Source organism: Mustela nivalis, assembly GCF_964662115.1.
Source record: "Mustela nivalis genome assembly, chromosome: 8".
NCBI lineage: Eukaryota > Metazoa > Chordata > Mammalia > Carnivora > Mustelidae > Mustela > Mustela nivalis.
This window is the reverse complement of record NC_139027.1, coordinates 123254643-123275747: the sequence shown is the minus strand read 5'-3', so window position 1 is coordinate 123275747 and position 21105 is coordinate 123254643. Positions and strand designations below refer to the sequence as shown.

The 21105-nt window shown below is 55.3% G+C and overlaps 1 protein-coding gene across 5 annotated transcripts in view; it reads right to left on the bottom strand.

Moving 5' to 3' along the window:
* Positions 1-21105, bottom strand: part of SRC (SRC proto-oncogene, non-receptor tyrosine kinase) — a 50969-nt gene that overhangs the window by 7148 nt on the left and 22716 nt on the right. Inside the window, exons 3-10 of one of the 5 annotated variants that reach the window (XM_082746305.1) lie at positions 13613-13780; positions 12497-12754; positions 10828-10927; positions 9831-9848; positions 4348-4380; positions 3396-3494; positions 3119-3222; positions 1125-1274 (exon numbers count right to left, since the gene is read on the bottom strand). In XM_082746305.1, coding sequence (XP_082602431.1) covers positions 1125-1274; positions 3119-3222; positions 3396-3494; positions 4348-4380; positions 9831-9848; positions 10828-10927; positions 12497-12746 — 754 coding nt within the window. In that variant the 5' untranslated portion in view covers positions 12747-12754; positions 13613-13780. The remainder of the gene's footprint in view (positions 1-1124; positions 1275-3118; positions 3223-3395; positions 3495-4347; positions 4381-9830; positions 9849-10827; positions 10928-12496; positions 12755-13612; positions 13781-21105) is intronic. The other 4 variants (XM_082746306.1, XM_082746307.1, XM_082746308.1 and 1 more) reach the window with 4 other exon arrangements.

Genomic DNA, 21105 nt, shown 5'->3' with positions numbered 1-21105 from the left:
AGCAGGTGGGCTGGGTGGAGTCTTGGAAGGCTTCCTGGAGGAAGTGGCACCTGAGCTTGGAGCTGCAGGCAAGTGAGTGGTTGACTAGGGGCCACTCCAAGCAGAGGGCACACCCCCTCGTGCACGTGCTAAGGCCCCGAGAGAGGAACAAGCCTCTAGTTTGCACGAACAGGAAGGAGGCCGGAGGGGCTGCAAAGGAGTGAATGGGAGCAAGGGGCCCTGGGGAAGGCAGGGAGGCCGGCCAGGCCTAGAGCACCCACAGCCTCAGAAGCCACGTGGGGGTCTTTATCCTGAGATTCCCAGGTAACCTCGGGAAGGTTTTGCTGTCAGGACCAGTGTTCAGAATGAACCGTGCAATGACAGCCAAGGAGGCAGAGGGGTGCCAGGTGGGGGAGGGTGTCAGGAGGCCCAGTGGACAGAGAAGGAGGTGGCCCGGGATGGGGAGTCACTGGTGTTCTCGAGATAGGCCATACCTGCACATGGAGGCCACGGCCACAGCCACGTGGGGACTCACAGAGACCCGCCCATATGAGGACACACTGACCCTTGACCTTCAGGGCCCCCAGGGAAGTCCTGAAGGTCTAGATACAGCACGTATGCCCGCCCCCACGACCTGCACCTGTGTGTGCGTGTGTGCGTGCGTGTGCGTGCGTGTGTGTGTGTGTGTGTGTACACATACTGGGATCCCTCGCCCTGGCTCCCTCACCTGCCTCCCGCGCTCCCTCCCTCAGCGGCAGCCCTGGCTAGCCACCACCTCCTCTCCCAGTAACCGGTTCAGACCGGTCTTAGGGCTGCAGAGAGAACCAACACCAGCCTAAGCCCCCTCCCTGCCCTGCTCCCCTCTAGGCAGCGTCCCCCTCCCCAGCCAGCTGCAAAGGAGGAGAAAAGAGGAGGGTGGGCATGGTGGGGGGAGGGGATGGGGAGGAAAGAGGAGGAAAAAAAAGGAGGAGGAGCGGAGGGGGAGGAAGAAAGAAAAAGGAGGGGCGGGGTGGGGAGAAGGAGCCCCACACTCTCAGGATTATAGAAGCTCCGTGGCCTTCTTGGCCCCAAAGCACCACCCCCACCCCCAGACCCTGCGTGGAAGGTGGAGCCCCCAGCCCAGCGCCTGCCCGCCTGGCCCTCACTGGAGTAGTAGGCCACCAGCTGCTGCAGACTGTTGAACTGGGTGCGGGAGGTGATGTAGAAGCCGCCGCTGTCCAGCTTGCGGATCTTGTAGTGCTTCACGTTGAGGCCCTTGGCGTTGTCGAAATCAGACACGGAGAGGCAGTAGGCTCCTGTGGGGCGGTGACAGAGAGGAGCAGTGACCCCCACGCCCAGCACCCCCACCACCCCTCCAGGCCACAGGACCAAGTGCCCTTCTGGGCCTGCCCAGCACTGGAGGACTGGGAGGCCAGAGCGGCAGCCCCAGCCCCGGGCCAAGCCAGGTCTGGCCTGCCCTCTCTCTGAGCACCCAGCCCCGGGGCAACCATCAAGGCGAGACCCAGTGAGCCAAGGGGCCCTGATCAGAGACCCTCCCCAGGCATTCCTGACCCTGGCAAGACCTCCAAGACTGAATGTATATCCCAACTGTGTGACCTGTACAAGTCACCTGCCCGCTCTGGGGCTCAGTTTCCTCCTCTGCACAACAGGGCGACTCCCTCGGATGCCAGGAAGATCTGAGACCACATGTGAGAGGGCCAGGCACATAGTAGGTGCTCAATAATTGTTTGCCAGGAGCCTACATTTATTGAGCACCTACTATGTGCCAGTAGGCCCTAGTGGCTGTGTGTCCCTGGCTTACCTGCTTCCCCTCCCATGGGAGAACTCTGGGCCCCACACCTTCCTGGACCCCAGGCTCAGGCAGGAGCAGGTGGTTGGCTGAGGCTGTGGCATGGGCAGGAAGCCACACACTAGGTGTAACCTACATGCTACCAAGGCTGAGGGGCCATCCCTGGTGACCCCCTCCCTGCCTCTCTTGAGCCTGGAAAAGCTTTTGGCTGGGAAATTTTCCTCCTGCCTAGCAGGCCTGGCTAGGAGCCTCTGTTAACCAGAGTCCAAGAGAGCCCTGGGATTGAGTCTTCAACAGCCAGAGAAAGCCCATTCCCGAAGGTGGGGTACAGCTCCCCACAGCCCATGGCGCTCTGGGTAATGCACAGGTGCAGCTTACCATCTCCAGTATAAAAAAGGGGAAAATGAGACCAGAGAGGGAAAGCAGCTTGCTTCAGGTCACCCAGCAAGTCATGCACACAAGACAGCAACCAGGTCTCTAGAGCCTGCATCGGGCAACCATAACTAACAGATGGCCCAGGCCACGTACACATGGATGCCCGTGGCCTGAGCTGAAAGGCAAGTCCTGCCCACGTGTGTCTGTGCACACACACAGGCATGCCCACACCCAGCGGCCCCACGCTCATGCAGGGACACACTCCCCAGGCCCCCAGGCACAAAGGCAAACCCACAACAATCCATTCCCACACAACAGCACCCAGACAAATCCCCCTCCACATGCACACACACATGGACTCACACATGGCCTGCACGGCCACACAGCTGCTCACATGTGCACACACGTAGCAGGAGGCCCTGCTTCCCATGTCCCACGGAACCCTAAGCCCACACGACGTGGCCCAGCTTTGTTTCCACGCAGCTGGGTCACAAGCAACCCATTGGCCAAGGGGCTAAAGAGAAAGAGGGTGACCCGTGTTCTCTGGCTGGGGGAGGGACAGAAGGGGAACAGGGACCCGGACTGCCACGGAAGGTCAAAGCCGGCTCCTAGAACCTAGTCCAGCTCTAGAAGCCTCTGGAGAAGGAGACCAAGAGGGGCCTACTTCATCAGCACCCACCCAGGGAACAAGTCTTTTGCTGCAGGACCCTCAGGCCCCTCGACAACCTGCACCCATACGTCATCTGAGGAAACTGAGGCCACATAGGCTAAGTATCATCGTTTGCCGCATCTCTGGCCACCCCCAGCTAGCTCAGTGTTCCTCAGCTGTAGCTCCCTGCCTCTCCTGCCACTTTCTCCTCCTGGAGGGCTCTTCCTACTCTACTCCAGGTACCAACCTCCTATTCACTCCACAATACCCAGCTCAAAAAACCCACAAAAGACTCCATTCCCAGTGGCCAGCAGGAGCGTTCCTACCTTTCGTGGTCTCACTTTCTCGCACCAGGAAGGTCCCTCTTGGGTTCTCCGCATTGAGCAGTAACCGCTCTGACTCCCGTCTGGTGATCTTGCCAAAGTACCACCTGGGGCAGGGGGAAGGAAGGCGGCGTTGGTGACTTTGGCTTCCATAGCCCGACTGCGCCTTTCTATAGGATGTGACTGGGGCCCAAGGCAACCAGACCACCCACTGCAGCCCGGGAGAGAAGCTCCCAACCAGCAGATGGGGGGCGGGCAGGAGTCCAGGTTGCATACTCACTCTTCAGCCTGGATAGAGTCGGAGGGCGCCACATAGTTGCTGGGGATGTAACCCGTCTGTCCCGTGCTGAGCGAGTGGGCCAGCCACCAATCTCCCTCTCTAAGGAGGGGGAAAGGGAAGGAGCAGAGGAGAAGGAGCCATCAGTGGGGGGCCGCAATGCTACAGTCTTCACAGGTGCTGTGCTGGGGGTCCCCAAGGCCAAGTGAGGCACTGGGAGCTGCAGGGCCAGCTTGAGCTCTCGTGCTTCCAGGCCAAGCCTGGGATTCTTTCTCTCCCCAGCCCAGATGCCTCTTGGCCCAAGCTGACTCAGACGGACTTCGTCCAGGACTATAGCAGGACTGACCAAGGTCAGCCTGAGACCTAAATTCACAGGGGCAGAGTCCTGGGATGGGAAGTAATTTGCTTCCCTTCAGCTAGAACAAGCCGTCTCCAGATGCCAGGAGCTGTCTCGGGAATGAAGGAGGGAGCTCCCTGTCTCTGGGAAGCAAGCAAGTTGTAACAGGAGAGATGATTCCTGCCTAAGACAGATATCAAGTCAGATCTTCAAAGCCTTCCCAAGCCCTGAGATTTGGAAGCAGATGAGACCTGGGTGGAGGTAGGGGATGGCCCTTTGGGGGACTGGTGACAATCCAGGCGCTAACCCCATCAACTAGAACAATGCTTGCCTTTTGTCACAAACCGCTGGCCATCCCTAAGGGGCTCCTCGGCTGAAAGCTACAGGCCTCCCCCTGCAGCCTACCTGTCTACAGGGGAAACTGAGGCCAAAGGGGGCTGGGGCTTGCCCAGAGTCACACAGAGTCATGTCAGAGGGGCTGAGGTGGCAGAGCCCCAATGCCCAGGGCACTTCTACACTAATTGTCCCACGAGGAGGAGATGGGGACAGGGGCAGAGGAGCTCCCCACAAGGGTCGGGTCCCCTGGGCCTGGGTGGGAGTGGGGAGGGGGCAAAGTACCTTTGCAGCCATCTGAATGTGAACCAGGTCTGGCTGGAGCGGGGGTCCAGAGACACAGAGGAGAGAGGAGAAAGCGAGAGCCCAATAGGAAAGAAGAGGCAGAGATGGGGGTGGTGAGAGAGAGAGGCAGAAAGAGTAAGGAAGAGAGCAGGAGAGCAGACCGGGGACAAGGCGGGGCAGCCACAGAGGCCTCACATCCAAAAGCAACCAAAGGGGACAGGGACGGGTCCAGAGGGAGTGAGTGAGGGGAGGCCAACGGGAAAGGCTGCCAGTGGGGAATAGGGCTCAGCCCCCTTCCATTCCCACCGTGCAGATGGGAAGACAGGCCAGAGAAGCAAAGGCCTCTGCTCAAGGTCACACAGCCAGGCCCAGGATCCTGACTCCCAGGTCAGAAGGAACCTTCCTCTACAGGGTACGGCGGGACCTGAGAGCCTGCGGAGCTTCTCGCTCCAAGGCTGCCGTTGGACCTCACCATGACCATGACCCTGAGAAGACACATAGCCAATGGGATATGCTCCCCCTTCCTCACTGCCAAGGCCCAGAGGAAGAGGTCCTTGCCCACAGTTGCATAGTCTGGACTTGAACCCGGATCCCTGGCTCCTGGTTCTTCTGAGCTGCCTCTGTCATAGTCTTCAGCCCATTATGAAGATTGAGAAGTCGAGGCAAGGAGAAAGCAGGCTAGGAGAGCTCTCCAAAGACCTGTCAGAGTACAGGTGAGCACCAAGACCTGGGGGCTCAGTGGGGATGGCTCGAGGCTGAAGCAGAGGGTTGAGGGTGCCTTCCGGACAGCAAAGGGAGTGTGACCAGGGCCATGAGGAACACTCAGCCGTGTTAATTGCTGCACGCACGCTCAGACAGGGGCACGAGCTCACATGGTGGTCTCTGCTGGAGGGGAGGCTCTGGAGAGAGGTGGCATTGGAAGCCCAGGACAACCAGCCATCTCCCTGTTGTACAAACACCCAGGGGTGTCCACATATGTCTGCCCCATGTGATTCTCAAGGCCACCCTGTGAGGAAGGCAGGCTTCAGCCCCCAGATGAGGTAACTGTGTCTCAGAGATGTCAAGGGACCAGCCCAAAGCCACCCAGCACCCAGGCTGGAGTAACCTAATACTTTCTTTGTGGGGAAACTGGGGCACAGAGTTGGGCAAAGACTTGCCCAAAGCTACAAAGCAAGAACTCAAGTCGCAGGGAATAGCTGAGATCTTCCAGTCAAAGCCTTCATTTCACCAATGAGAAAATAAAGCATAGAGAGGGGTAGGGATTTGCCGAAAGCCACACAGCAAATCAGTGGCAGGGCAAGGGTGAGAACTAGGTCCCCGAGTGCCCACAGCCAGGCACACAGCAGGCCTCCCGGGACACCTGCAGCTTCCCCAGGCCACTCAGAAGCTCAGAGACCCTCAGGAGAGCCAGGGGAAGCTAGAAGAGGAGGAGGCAGCAGGGCTGGGGCAGGAAACTGGGCCAAGGTCTAGGTCAGAGGCTACCAAACGAGACAGATTGACTAAGCCAAAGTCTGCAAAGTGGCCAGCCTCTAGGGAGCCTCCATCCATGCCCTCGGATTGGCAGGCCGACAAGGAACAAGGGGCACAGAGGCCAGCCAAGCACAATCAAGAGGCGAGGCAGGCAGGGTCAATCTTGCTGGCATTACCCAGACTTCAACCCCAGCCAGCAGATCCTCCAGCTGACATCAGCCCACATGAGTTTGGGGTTTCAAGTCCAGGCTTGGGGTTTTATTTAGCTCACAAGGCAGGGTGAGGTGCAGCACGATCTCACAACGGACCCAAGGTCCAACTCTGACCTGGCCCCAGCGTGAGAGGCGTCTAAGAGCTTGAGCTCCAAGAGTCAGACCATGCTGGGCACCATCCTGTTCACCCCCTACAAGCTATGTGACCTTGGCCGTGCCTCCATTTCCTCACCTATAGGATGGAGACACTCAACGCCTCCCTCCAAGGATATAAAATATCAGCACAGGGTCTGGCACACAGTAAGGGCTCAACATACATGAGCTGATAGTATCTTGATTTGGCTTTAAAAAGAAAAACAGTGAAATCCGTGTCTCTGTGGCACCCCTCCCCACTCTCCGAAATGTTTTTAAAAACCGAAGCAGCAAATTTAACTAATTAAATAAATAAATAAAAAACCAAACCCGCTCCGTCCCCATCTCCACTAAGGATTTGCTGTTTGACTTTGGGCAAGGACCCTACCTTCTCTGGGTCTTAATGTCCTCGTCTATAAAGAGAGAATAATAGCCGCAGAATCTCCCTTGCAGACAAAGCGTATAAATACGTCAGCCTCGAGCTGGGCTTCGGGTCAACGAGGGTCATTAGTGTGGTTGTCATCTAGGCTTCCCTGTGAAATGGAGCCTGTGCAGACACATCTTCCTATGTCAGTGGTCTGGGAGGCTCAAGCCCGCCTTGGGTCCCACACGAAGGGCCCCACAGCTTCCCAAATGGGGCCAGTCCCGCAGGGACACCAACCTGAGCCCACAATTGGAAGTAATCTATCAGGCTGAGCAGACTTACTACAGGCAGTGCCTTCCCCGGGGTCCTGGTCCTTATCAGACGGACTGGAAGAAGGGAAGGAAGGAAATAAAACACATTTCCTGCCACAGGTGGCTGGCAGAAAAGTACTGGATCGGGGTCCTCCAGCTACAGTTTTAGCTCCCAGCTACTGTTCACTAGCTGTGTGACCTCAGACAACCGACCTCACCTCTCTGAGCCTCAGGATCTTCTTTTCAGACCCTAATCCTTCAGCCAGCCAGGCTGGCGTGTGGATCGGGGGTATGGCAGCTTCAGAACCTGGGAAGTTACTCTGGTTTGGACACTTACATTTAACTCCCTTGGGTTGTTGGGACTGATCAGACAAGCACTTTGGGGACTGTGGGCAAGCCAGGGCTCCCTGAGGCCCGGGCCCATGGTCAGCAGGGCGGCGGCAGGCTGAGGCCAGGGGAGGCTGTGTGGGGAGGATGAAAACCTATCCCCTGCCTCAGGGTGGGAAGTGGAACTGGAGTGCCCAGAAGAAGGGGGGAGACATCGGAGCCTGCTGGATGACTCCCCCAAAGAAGCTGCTGGAGTCTGGGTCGGAGGAAACGGCAGTTTAGGGAACAACCCAGAGTCGGAACCTGAAGGGCCCCGACTCCTAGAGACTCAGACACCAGTGCTGGGGGTCCGGTACAGTCAGACGTCAGACCCCCGTGGGCTTCCTCCGATCCAGGCCACATAGCACGTGGGATTCTGCGACCCAGGGCCATTAGGCGTTAAGATCCAGGGAGCAGGGTCCCTAGGCTGGCTACTGTGAGGACCCAGGCCCAGTAAGCCTTGGCCAAACCCTAATGACAGGCAGACTAGTCCTTAAGCTCTCCTGTCCCCAACAGCCAGTCTAGCCACTGGCCAGCCTCAGGAAGTCCCTCACTCAGACCGGGCCGGGCAGCGCTGGTGGCAAGAGTGGGAATAAACCATGGGCGCTGGGCAACAATGGGGGAAGGACATGCAGCATAGTGCCTGGGTGGCTATGAGGCCTGAACACCTCAAATCTGGGTGATTCATCTGTCACTAAAGGCTCCCCATCCCTCCCCTTCCTCTGTTGTCCCAACCCCACCACCACTTGACTTCTCAGGCAAAGGGGTGGCTGAGCACCGGTCCCCCTCTCCTGTCACGGCGCCTCACTACCATGCAAGGACTTCCCACGGACAGGACTCAACCACTTGTGGCCCCAGGCCTGGCCCAACACCCTCAGCCCTACTTGGAAAGCAGAAAGAAGGGCGGGAAAGCACCAAAGGACAGGAGAGGACAGCCCTCTGGCTCTAGGTGAAAGAGGCAGAACCAAAGCTTCCAGAGCCTTCCCCCCACCATACCCTGGTTGCTCAAGCTGTGGCCCCAGCCTGAAGTGCCCTTCCCATCACTGCGGGGAGAGATTCCCCGGAAGCAGACACCCCTGCAGGGCCCTTTCCTCCCCCCCTCCCAGGGTCCTTGGGCTGCTAAGGAGCCCCTTCTTCAAGGGCCGTGGGTAGGAGGACCTGCCCGCTCCTCCCAGCTCTGCCACCACCAACTGTGCGACCTCGAACAAGTCACCTCACCTCCCGGGGCCTCAGTTTCCTCCTGCACAAAAGAAAGCAAATCAGAGTTTCCAGGGAACCCACGACACCAGGCTGGCACACGGGGCACAGGAAATGGGGGATGAATCCTAGTCGTCATCTTGCTCGTCAAGTCCAGGGAGGCAGCCCCCACGGTGCTGAGCAACAGGTGATCTGGGAACCCACGAAGGTGACAGACCTGAGAGCAGCCCCCCAGGAGCTCCCAGTCTTGGGGAGGCCGATGCAAACTGCTGGAACTGCCCGGGCACCAAGGAGCACCAGGACTCCAACACACGAGGGGCGGAAAGATGGGGAGAGAGCTGCTACCCAAGTTCCCATCCCGGCTTTGCCACCTGCTAGCTGTGTGACCTTGGTCAAGGGCCTTCACATCTCTGAGCCTCAGTTTCCTCACTTGCAAAATGGAGACAGCCCCTCCCCCGTCACCAGAGCCCTGGCAGGATTGCATCGAGGAGTAAATACAAGGACATGGGTAGAAACGCCTGGCACAGCACCTGGCACCTCTTTTCCCTTTTGCCTCACAGAGAAGGCCATCCGGAGCTGGATCTTGAAGGATGAATAGGAGTTTGCCAGGCAGAGACGGGAGAAAGGTGTTTCAGGCAGAGGGAACAGCATGCACAAGAGTCGGAGGCATGAATGAGCAAGACACACTCAGAGCTGCTGATGTCCAGCCTTGTTAGCCAGGCCTTTGAGGATGCTAAAGGACCAAGTCTACGCTATCCCTAGCACCTTCTGGCCTTTCCACACGCCTAAGGGTATCCCACCCCTCCCAGCCCCACACCCTCCCACAAGCTGCCTTTCTGAGAGGGACTGCATTCCACCACTTCTACCAGCCACAGACCATCACTGTCTTTCCTTCGAGGACTTGCTTGAACCTTCTAGTCCCTGCAGTCCCCGCTACAGTGGGGGGCACATAGCAGGGACCATATGCCCGAGCAGACCCTGGCCCTGCCCTCCGCCTGTCACTGGGTCTGGACTGGAGCTGGGCACCAACCTCCCCGAGCCAGGCGGGCTCTGGGAAGGTCCCTTCTCCCCACAGACCTCACCGGGCCAGCACCGGACCCTGCATGCAGCTGGCCCTCAGCGCAGGCCGACTCGGCAGGATGGAGAGTGGGCAGGCTAGCAGGAAGGTGGATGGGGAGGAGGCATGATGCAGGGAGTGACAGGAGGATGGCAAGACCCTCCCCAGCCTCAGCCCAGGGTCAAGGTCAGGATCTGGTCACACTGGCTGGAAGGAGGGCCTCAGCTGGGGAAGCTGGAGGGGGCCAGCCCGGGCAGCCAGAATCCGCAGGCAGGAACATGCAGTGGAGACACATGCAGACAGCAGCACCACCACCCCCCCCGACCAGCGAAGCCCCCCGATCCCAGCCCGCCGCCTATGAAATGTGTACACACCTGACATCCACCTTCCTCCTAAGGGCCAGCGAGAGAGAAGCAGAGAGAGGGAGAAGCTGAGAGGGGGCTGGAGGGAGCAAGCAGGAGCCAGGAATTGGGGGGGGTCCAATGGGATGTGGGGGTACACAAGGCCCTGCCAAGGGCAGGAATGCAGCAGGTGCTGAGCTCTGCCCCCTAAACTGGCAGTGCCTGCAGGAGCGACCCTGCCTCACTGTGCTGCTCCCCACCCCTCCCCACTGGACACATGGCCCAGAGCCTGTACCCCCGCAAGACAGGCATTGCACTCCAACCCCAGTATGCTCCTGACAGGGAAAGGAGAGGGGAAAAGGGAGAGGATTGACCCCCACCCTGTGGCTAGAGCCCTACCCACGCCTCACAAGTTCCCTCACCACTGCCTCTGCTCCCCTGCCCACAGGGGCCCCAGAGCCGGCCTGGCCCTAGGATGTCCCACCCCAAGGGTGGAGTCTCTGGAGGTGAACCGGACGTCCACACTCCATCCCACCGTCTCATCCCGATGCCCCGTTATAACCCCTTCACGCTGAGCGCCCAGTATGCAGTCCCTGCCCCCTCCCAATCTGGGCCTCACCCCCTACAGCTAGAGACTCCTGCTCAACCAGCCTGTCCAGGCCCTCCAACCCCAGGTCCCTAAAGAGGGCACCACTGAGGGCACAGCCTCCAGCTTGAGGCTCTGTTTTCTGCAGTCCTGGGTCCTGGGCCCCGTCCTGCCCTGACTGTATGCCCCTCTTTAAGTCTGGGACGCTATGCTGTATTGAGTTACTGAGCCTGGATCCTTTGCCCTGGGAGCTCTGACCAGCACTACCTGTCTCATCTCCCATCAGCCCAGGATGGTTCCCTGGACCTCGGCCAGCCCTGACACTAGCCAGGCCCACTGCCCATCACGCTGCCCCTGGCTCTGGGATGCTCAGAAGTGGCTCCGGCCCAAGACTAGGTCCAGGGGATAGAGTCCCAAGGGGAGGCGGGGAAGGGGGTCACTTACGTGTTGTTGACAATCTGGAGCCGCTCCCCTTTCTTGAAGGACAAGTCGGTCTCTGTCCGAGACTCATAGTCATAGAGGGCCACAAAGGTGGTCACTCCACCTGCAGAGACGGGTGGGATGTGTCAGAACGGCCTGAGAGGGCTGGACAGGAGGGTCTCCCACAACCACCACAGCCCAGCCCAGAGGCGCAGTCACCCTTCCAGGGGTTGGGCCTGCAGCGTGTCCGCCCGTGCGCATGTGTCTGGGAACCCCCGTGGGGGCACACAGAATGTGTGTGTATCTCTTCACACGTGAATGTCCCCAGTGGGCTCTAGGTTGATCCTAAGTGTCGGCTTCAGGGGAGTGCCCAGCTTCCTTGCAGTCTCTGCAGCCCCCAATCACAGGCCCCTTTGTGTTGTTCCCAGAGCCTGGCACACAGTAGGTGCTCAAGAAGCAACCATGGGTGAATGAATGAACCAGTGAATAAAGGAGTCTGCCCCTGGCTGGGTTATTCTGTTTCTCCATGTGACTGGGTGTCTCAATGTATCTGGGGGGATCTTGGCTCCAGGTACTATCCCCTCCAAGAGCCCGTCTCTGTCCCCCATTTTAGCCACAACCTTCACCCCACACACCTCCCCCCAAACCCCTCCCTGCCCTTTTGGCTCCTTCCCAGCAGCCCCACCTTCGAACACCCTACTCATTTTCCAAGCCTTGCTCTGTTTTTCTCCCCCATGATCTGCATACTGCCATGTCCCCAGCATGCAGAAGGGGCACCACGAAGGAATGGGTGTGCTTGTGGGTCTGTCTGTCTCACTCGGGGATGTGTCTGTGTCTAAGGCATCCGTGAGTGACCCTGTGTCTGTGCACGTGTATGTTCTCACTGCAAGTGTATTCATTGGGAACTTCTAGGTGTCAGGGACGGTGTGGCTAGCTGAGCCTGTGTCTGCACCCTGTGTGTGTCTTGATCTGGGAGTATGGGGTTATTGTGCATGTGTGTTTCTATTTGCTTATGTCTGCATAGTTGTGTGTCTGCGCCCCGCCAAGTGTCCCGAAGTGGGTCTCTAGATACACGGTGTGTCTGTGAGTATCTATGATGGTGTCTCCAGCCCAGCTTGTTTAAGTGTCTGCATAGGAATCTCAGGAGTTGCTGACTGTGTATGACTCTTTGTCCATCTCTGGGACCGCATCGTCATCTTTAAGCATCCCTTGCCTGGGGCTGCCATACCCCTGAAGCGCCAGCAGAGGGCGCAGAGGCGCATCACTGAGTTAGGCCGCCCCTGCCACCCCCACCAGGGACCAAGAACTCCTACCTAGTCTTCCCTGCCCCCTCTGCCACCCAAGGCCTTCTCACCTGACCCATCTCTGGGCTGACAAAAGCAAAAAGCAAAGCCTCAGACCCAGTCCCCACGCTGCCCTGGGCAAACAGCCCCCTGAACCTCTGGGCCTCAGTTCCCCCACTAAAGTCCCATATCTCTAGACCCCTTTATATTCTACTCCAGATTCGACCTCAAAGACAATGGATGTGCACCACACTTTCCAGTTTCTAAAGCCCTTTCCCACCCACAACCTCCAGGAAACCCCCAACAGTCCCCAAACCCAAGAAACCCACAGACTCTTCCCCTTCATTGAGAGAAGCAGCAGCCCGGAAAGGCCCCGCCCACAGGCGCCCACACTCCCAAGGCCCACTGACCAGCCAGCGGCCCCGCCCTCTGCGGGGAGGTGACTGTGTCTGAGGAGTTGAAGCCCCCAAACAGCTTGGGCTCAGCAGCTGCGGAGGGGAAGGCCGTACTGGGGCCTCGGTGTCCATCAGCGGAGGCTGGCTTGCTGGGTGTCTGTGAGGTGGGGAAGGCGCCCCCGCCGCCACCGTGGGTGTTCTCAGCGGGCTCCAGGCTGCGGCGCCGTTGGCTGGCATCCTTGGGCTTGCTCTTGTTGCTGCCCATGGTCCTGGCTGGAGAGGAGAAAGCATGTTGGGGTGAAGAACGCTGGGCCTGGGCCCTTTAGACAGTCTCCACTCCCCTACCCATTCTACAGATGAGGACACTGAGGCCCAAAGAAGGGTACTGGCTTCTTTGGGTAAGTTAGACTTTCAGAGCCTCAGTTTCTTAATCTGTAAAGTGGGGATAGAGATGGAACCCATAAATGGCTTCCTTGGTACATGGCCAAGCACAGCAGAAATGACTCATAATCAGAAGCCCTAACCTCCCCCACCTCCCCCCGAGTCAGTTTCTGTCCGTCATGGGCCAGGATAGTATCTGAGTCATGTCTATCTCCCATGCACACAACACATGGGAGAGGGTTCACTGAGAGTTTGCCGAGCAAACACACGACTGACTGAAATGGTTTCACGCCAGGGTGAAAGGTGCTAAAAGCTGCAACCAAGGCAGGGATACAGCCGGAAGCTGGAAGAAGGAGAGATGTTTGGGGGCTCACCCCAGCCATGGGGCCTTTGCACATGCTGTTCCCTCTGCCTGAATGCTGTTCCGTGACCACTTCACTAGAATAACTCATGCCTCCTTCAGTTCTCAGCTCAAAAGTCACCTCCTTGGGAAGTGTTCCCCAAATCCTTTCTGGCCTAAGTCCCCCTGACTTTTGTACCTCTCCTTGGTAACACGTGGCTCAAAAAAAAGCAAACTGAAAACTCTTCAGTGGTGCCCACCGCCGTGCCACCCCCTTTTGCCTCCTACTTCCCAATCCATAGATCCTGGTTGGCCCCAATTCCCAGTGGGCCTGGCCAGGGTCTTCCCAACCATCAAGACCACCCCTCCCTCCTCCCTCATCTTGCAGCTCTGATGCATCATTGCCTCACCTGGTGGACGGCAGCGGCTGTCCCAGAGGATCTGGGAAGCAGCCTGAGGGCTCAGCAAGAACACCAGGTGTGGAGTCAGAGGTCTTGGACTAGAGGCCCTGCTCCACTTCTCCCCGTTATGTGACCCTAAGCAACTCACTTCCCCTCTTTGGGCCTCAACGTCTTCATCTGCAAAACAAGGATAAAGCAGACTTCTCAGGGCTGTTGTGCGGATATGATTAGAAAGAGAAATCTCCATGGCTCTGACTCTTGGATCACACTTTATCAGGCTCTGACTCCAAAAGTTCCAATGCTAAGAACTTCTCAGACCTTCTCTTCCTTCAACCCTCCCAAAGCCTGTTATGAACATGAGAAGGCAGGGTATGACACGGTGGTTAAGGGTGGGCTCTGGGGCCAGACTCCCCAAACTCAGATCCCACCTTTACCCCTAATTGGCTGTGTGACCTCAGGCAAATGACTTAACCTCTCTGTGCCCTATTTCTTCATCTGGAAATGATAGGGTCATCTGGGTGCCTCATAAGTGATTGAGGCAAGTCACCCTACCACATCAGCTATGACTGCTACTGTGTAGTTCCGGACATACCGGCAAGGTGGGTTTGGAATATTCTCCAAGAAATGTTGGAGGCCCTGGAATGAGTCCAGAATTTCCTCTGGGAAACCGTGGGTGGGGAAAAGTACTCTTTTTTTTTTTTTTTTAAGATTTTATTTATTTATTTGACAGACAGAGACCACAAGTAGGCAGAGAGTTAGGCAGAAAGGCAGGCAGAGACAGAGGAAGGGAAGCAGGCTCCCTGCTGAGCAGAGCTCAATCCCAGGACCCTGGGATCAGGACCTGAGTCGAGGGCATAGGATTTAACCCACTGAGCCACCCAGATACCCCAGGCAAGTGCTCTTGACTGGTTGAGGCCTTAGGCAAGATCACTGGCCCTGAGCACCGAGCCCAGGTCTGCAAGATCTCCTCCCTACGGGAACCTTAGCCAGTTCCTGTACCCCCCATGCCTCAGGCTTCCAGGCTGCACAATGTGGGCACAGCCAGCCTGCTCCCCGGGGACCATCCAACTCTGAGAATGTGGGGCTGGAGAGGCCAGGAGGAGACCTGCTCAACAGCCCCAGGGATCACCAGGGCCTCCTGAGGGACTGGCAAACAGGCCTGGGGACAAAGACCAATTTCTATGGCAACCCAATCCACAGGGGTCATATGAGCACTCATATAGCCCATGTCCCATGGGTCCTACTGACCCAGTTTCCCGCAGCCCCAGGCTTGATGAAAGCTGGGCCCCAACCACGGCATCCCCTACCCAATGGCTCCCTGGTACAGCATTCACAGCCCTGACCATGCAGCAGGTGATATGCCAGTTAACAGAGGGACACAAAGGTGAACTGGCCAGGCCTTGTGTCCAAGGACACATGCACTAGCAGAACACTTGTTTGTGGGACTCTCAGAGCAAATAAAGAGTATATTTTTTAGTTATAATTTTCAAAAGTTTTTAAGTGATAGAACTCTCTAGGAGCCTGAACTTTCTTTAGAATGAACTAAATGATGAAGGGTAAGCCCCCTGTCACTGGAGGTAATCAAGGAAAGGAGACAGAGTCATTGGTTGGTGTGCTATGGCAAAAGAGGGAGAGCCAGGCCTGGACCTTGAGAACTGCCCCCACCCAGCACCTAGAAAATGCATGTTCCCTCTTGGGAGGGGTTGAGGGAAAAAAGACAGCTCTTGGTCCCAAACTCTTACACTGACCAATACCACTCCCAGTAGGGCACTCAGAAAAAGTATGAGAGAGCTTTTAAGACCCAGAAAAAATATGAGAGAGCTTTTAAAGACCCAGCTTTTGGCCTGGTCTCCGGTTGCAACGCTTTTCAGTTTGTGGGGTTTCTGTTCTGTTTGTTTTTGGTCTTTGTGGTTAAATCTGATTATCTAAGTAACACGTGTTTGTGGAGAGGCAGGCATGTGGTGGTTAAGAGCTACAGTACCAGAGTGTTTGAATCCTGGCCCTGCCACCCCAGCATGGGACCCTGTGCATCAGTTTCCTCCTCTGTCAGTTGGGGAGAACAGCAGTGCACATGCCACAGGGCTGCTGGGAGAACCAGCGAGGAAGGCATACGGAACACACTCAGGACAGAGCGGCATGTTGCTGGCCCTGCTCCGGAAGACAAGCAGCTGGGCATCATGGGATTGTATGATGGTAAACAAAACAGGGCTCCATCTAGTGCCCTTGCCCATGCTCCCTGGAGGCAGGCCTGGGTCATACCCACCTCCACCTCCCCAGGGTCCAGGACGGTCCTGGCATCTACTAATTGTTCTGGAAATATCTGCAGACCAGACAAAAGACGAAATGAGCACAGATACGATTTGCCTCCTGCTTTGTTCCTACAATGCCACACTGTGGACACCAAGTATCACTCCTGGATATTCAAACACTCCCAGGGCCTGGACCTGGGCGAGGCCTTGCTCCAAGCAGTCTACAAATCCTCATTCGTCCGATTCTCATGATAACCTAGAAGGTAGATACTAGCTGTGTTCTTGTTTTACCCATGTGCAGACTAAGGCACAGGGAGTTTGAAGAACTTGTGAGAGGTCATCCCTCGAGGGTGAGAGGGGACAAGGAAACACACTGGGCAGGCAGGAATCAGGGGCTGCTCATGGGGTCTGCTGAGGGGACTTGTGGGCCTACCTCGCCCTCAGGACATCTCTCCCGTGAAACTAGCCAGATGCCCTTGGCGGATGAAGCATGGGAGAACAGCCCAGCCTGTTCTCCTGGAAAAAGCCAGAAGTTCCAGCTTTGACAAAGCAGAGTGTCCTCAAGGAAGGACAGGCATATTTCAGGTGGCATCTAGTCCTTGCAGGGCTGCTGCTGTGCTGTGTGACCTCGGGAGAGACCACCCTCTCAGACCCCAGGCTCCTTTTTTTTTTTTTTTAATATTTTATTTATTTATTTGACAGACAGAGACCACAAGCAGGCAGAGAGGCAGGCAGAGAGAGAGGAAGGGAAGCAGGCTCCCCGCTGAGCAGAGAGCCCGATACGGGGCTCAATCCCAGGACCCTGGGATCACAACCCAAGCCAAAGGCAGAAGCTTTAACCCACTGAGCCACCCAGGCGCCCCCAGGCTCCTTTCTTAAGGCAGGACCCTGTCTCCTGGCCTTTTGGTTCTGGGGCCCAAACTCCAAGTCACCATGACTTGCCTATTGGAGAAGAACCAATCCCCACATCTCTTCCGCCACTTGCACACTCTGAGGTACAGATAGACCCTTGGCAGGTCCAGGGGAAGTGGTGAGGCCTCCACGCTGGGGTGCCTGAGGTTCCCAGAGGAAGGAGGCCCCTTTCCTCCAGGGAGCCACTCCTAACCTCAGGCTCCCGACCGCAGCCCCCAGCCGGCCAGCAGCACTTCCCCCGCACCACCCCAGCCCTTCACGCTCCAGGGGTCCCCAACTGACTTGGCGTCTCCCCATAAGGCTGCAGCTCTAGCCCCACGGCCCGTGTCACCATCTCCGTGCTGGTTCTCCCAAGTCCCCAAGTCTTCCTCAAACATCTCCCTCCCCCAGTCCCACACTGGTCCCCTGGGCGGGGCACGTGTCTTCCAGGGCCTGGACACTGGAGTCCGGCCAGCAGGTGCACCCAGCCTCCTGCAGCCAGGGGCATCTCTGTAAACCACGTGGACAACGGGGGCCTCCTCTGTTTGGCGCGCTCCACGGAAAACCGGAAATGGTCTATGTGCTCATGAGAGGGGGGCCGGGTGAGCAAATGACGCCTGTGCACCGCGGGGACAGTCACACAGCTAACCAGCCGGAGCCGGAGCACAGCGTCGCCAGAGGAAGAAATCAGCCAGTGCTGAATGTCCTCTGGGCCTCTCAGGACTTGTTTCCTCAACTGGAAAAGGGGGGACAACAACAATCCCTACGTCCCAGCGTCAGTCAGAGGACTAAACAAGCTGGTGCTTACCATGGGCTTAGTGCTGTGCTGGCGTGGAGTAGGCATGAGTTACTGTGGTTCTAGAAAGGAAGCTGGCATGTGCGTGTGTATGTGTGGTTGCGAGAGCATGTGTGTCTACTGTCCAAAGTGCAGAGAAAATTCTGGAAGGATTCCAATTCACAGTATTTCATCCAAAAGGTATGGGACAGGGAGAGGAAAATGCCTTTTTTACTTTATATCATATCATGTGACATTTAGAATTGACATTGTCAAGAATTGTTTTTTAATCAGACACACACACACACACACACACACACACACACACACACACACTGAAGAGCTTCCCATGACTCCCCTCTGGACGAGGCCCAAACTGCTCTCCGGGGTCCACCAGGCCCTGCAGTTGGTGCTGTTGTGCTCTCCCATGACCCCTCCGCTGGGGGGCACCATACTCTCCCTTCCCTCCTGACCTGCCCGTGCCCCCTCCCCAGGCAAACAGACCCTTACAACATCCAGAGGAGTGTGGACAATAAACTGCTGTTCGCTCCCAGCATACCCGCCCCTTCCTCCCCTACTCTGAAGAGAATCACCTCCACTTCTTCTAAGGGCAGAGGGAGGCCGGGGGATTAGGACTTGAGAGTAAGGAATCCAGTCAGGCCTGGGTTCAAATCCTGCCTCCACTGCTTACTAGCAAAATCTTGAGCAAGTCACTTTGCGCCTCAGCTTCCTTATCTTTACAATGGGGATGATAGTACACCTAACATCAGAGACTCAAACGAGAGAGGCCATGTGCCAGGCACAGAACAAGTGCTTAAGAAACAGCTCACAGCGGTGTTTTCTGTCATTAGTAACCTGGCAGGGAATAAGAGGAGATAGGTGTTAGGTGTCAAGGCCTTGAATGCCAAGCATAGAGCTGAGAACTTTACGTGAGTGTCCTGACAGCACAAGGAAGTAGGGACTGTAACTGTGCCCACTTAACAGATGGAACCACGGTTCAGAGAAGCCAAACCTTTCCTGAGGCCACACAGCAAGTGAGTGTACCAGGGCTGGGACGCTCGAGGTCTAGAAGAGTGGCATCAGAAGGCACCTCTGGGGGACACCCCCCACCATGCAGACAGCCCCCATTGCCAGGTGCACCCACCACTCCACCAGCTCCGCCTCCCCCACACAGAAGCAACACAGGGCTCAGAGGCCAACCTCTGACATCACTGACCATAACTCTGGACCTTCCAGGAAAACAGAAGCATCACAAAACTCCAGGCTTAGAGCTAGAATGCCAGGTTCAAGTCCAGCTTGCCAATTTCTAGCCAGGCAGCCCCAAGGGGCCTCAGTCTACCCCTTCTCAAAAATGGGAATCAGTGTAATTGTTCCCACATAACTAGTCTTATTGTAAGAAAAACATAGAGGTGGGGCACCTGGGTGGCTCAGTGGGTTAAAGCCTCTGCCTTCAGCTCAGGTCATGATCCTAGGGTCCTGGAATCAAGCCCCACAACAGGCTCTCTGCCCAGCAGGGAGCCTGCTTCCCCCACTCTCTCTGCCTGCCTCTCTGCCTACTTGTGATCTCTTTCTCTGTCAAGTAAATTTTAAAAATCTTAAAAAAAAAAAAAAGAAAGAAAGAAAACATAGAGATAATACTTATAGAGGGCCTAGCAGATAGGAAGTGCTCCATAAATATTAGCTACCATCATCATTACTGTGCAAGACCTTTTTTAGATCCTTGCTCTTTTTTTTTTTAAAGGTTTTATTTACATATTTATTTTAGAGAGAGAACGTGCACTTGAGCGAGGGGAGGAGCAGAGGGAGAGGGACAAGCAGACTCCACCCTGAGCACAGAGCCCCAGATGCAGCTCAATCTTACAAACCTGAGATCAGGACCTAGACCAAAATTAAGAGTCAGACGCTCAACTGACTGAGGCACCCAGGCACCCCAGATCCTTGATCTTTTGTAATCACTCTTGCAATGAGGCAAAGGCTTCCCAGATTCCTACTACGTGCCAAGCTCAGTGCACAGCCGTGGAGGGACTATCTGTTGGGGTTCATTAGGAGCCCAGGCCTAGAAAAGCCACTTCACGGGGAAAAAGTCCAAGAAAGACGAGCATGCCCACTAGTTAACCTTGCTCTGAGATCCTTGCCAATCCAGTGAGCTAAGAATAAGAAATGGAAGTAATAAAATGAAATTAGAAAAGAGAAGACAAGGATCATCATTTGCAGATGTTATCAGCGCAGGCCTGAGAAATCTAAGAGAATCTGCTGCACAACTATGAAGCAAAGAGCAAATTAAGTAAAGTGGAAGGAAATTAAAAGTTAACACCGCCAAATCAACAATGTATCTATACACCAGCAGCAATCAGAAAATAAAAGCAAGGTAGTCTTGATTTTAGCTCAGGTCATGATCTCAGGATCATGAAATCAAGCCCGCATCAGAGCATCAGGCTCTGCTAGAGGATTCTCCACACCGCCCCCCACCGTCTCCCACGGCCCCTCTCCCACCTCACACTCGTACGCTCACTCTCTCTCAAATAAATTAACAAATAAAATCTCTTTTAAAAAAGAAAAGAAAATCAAAGAAAGCTTAGCATTATGAAAATATCGATTCGTCCTAAATTTATCTCACAGTTGAATGTGATCCCAATAAAAACCCCAACAGGGTTTTTTTTTTTTTAATCTAGGTATATCAATTTTAAAGTTACAACTAAAAGTAAATGTAGCCAGAAAAATCCTAAAAACAGTAATGGCGGGGAAACAGCCCGACCAGGTAGTGAAAATTACTGTAATTAAAACTGCGTCGGGGCATCTGGGTGGGCATCTGAGCCTTCAGCTCAGGTCATGATCCCAGGGTCCTGGGTTAGAGCCCCACATTGGGCTCCCTGCTCTATGGGAAGCCTGCTTCTCCCTCTCCCACTCCTCTGCTTGTGTTCCCTCTCTTGCCATCTCTCTCTCTCTCTCTGTCTGTCAAATAAATAAATAAAATTTAAAAAAAAAAAAAAAAGCTCTGTCCTATCAGCACAAAAACAGGAAAATCAATGCAACAGAATGGGGGGGGGTCCAAAAATTTCCCAAAACCTACAGGGATTTAACACATAACGAAAGTGGCATTTCATGCTGGTGCAAAAAATGGTAGATTATTTTTAAGATCGAGCTTAGATCAATGACCTGCCATTGGGAAACAAAGTTGGGTTTTAAACCTACTCCATATCCCTATAAATTCCAGATCAATCAGATTTAAAACACACAAAAATAAAACCAAAAAGCTTAGAAAGGGGGACAGAGAATAAATTTTCTAATCTCAAAATCGGGAACACATTTCTTAATACAGGACAAAACCTAAAAATCGTTCTTAAAATGATATATCTATCTACATAAAAATCTAAAATGTCTGCAGGGCTCAATAAATATAAACAAATGCAAAAGGCAAGAAACAAACTAAGAAAAATATGTGTCACTCATATGAGAGACAAGGGTTATCCCCTTTATATATAATAAACTCCACAAAATAAGAAAAAGTAATAATAGTCTATAGCAAATGAAATGGCTCTTCAACATATGACAAGACACTCACCTCACTTATAAGATTATGCAAATTA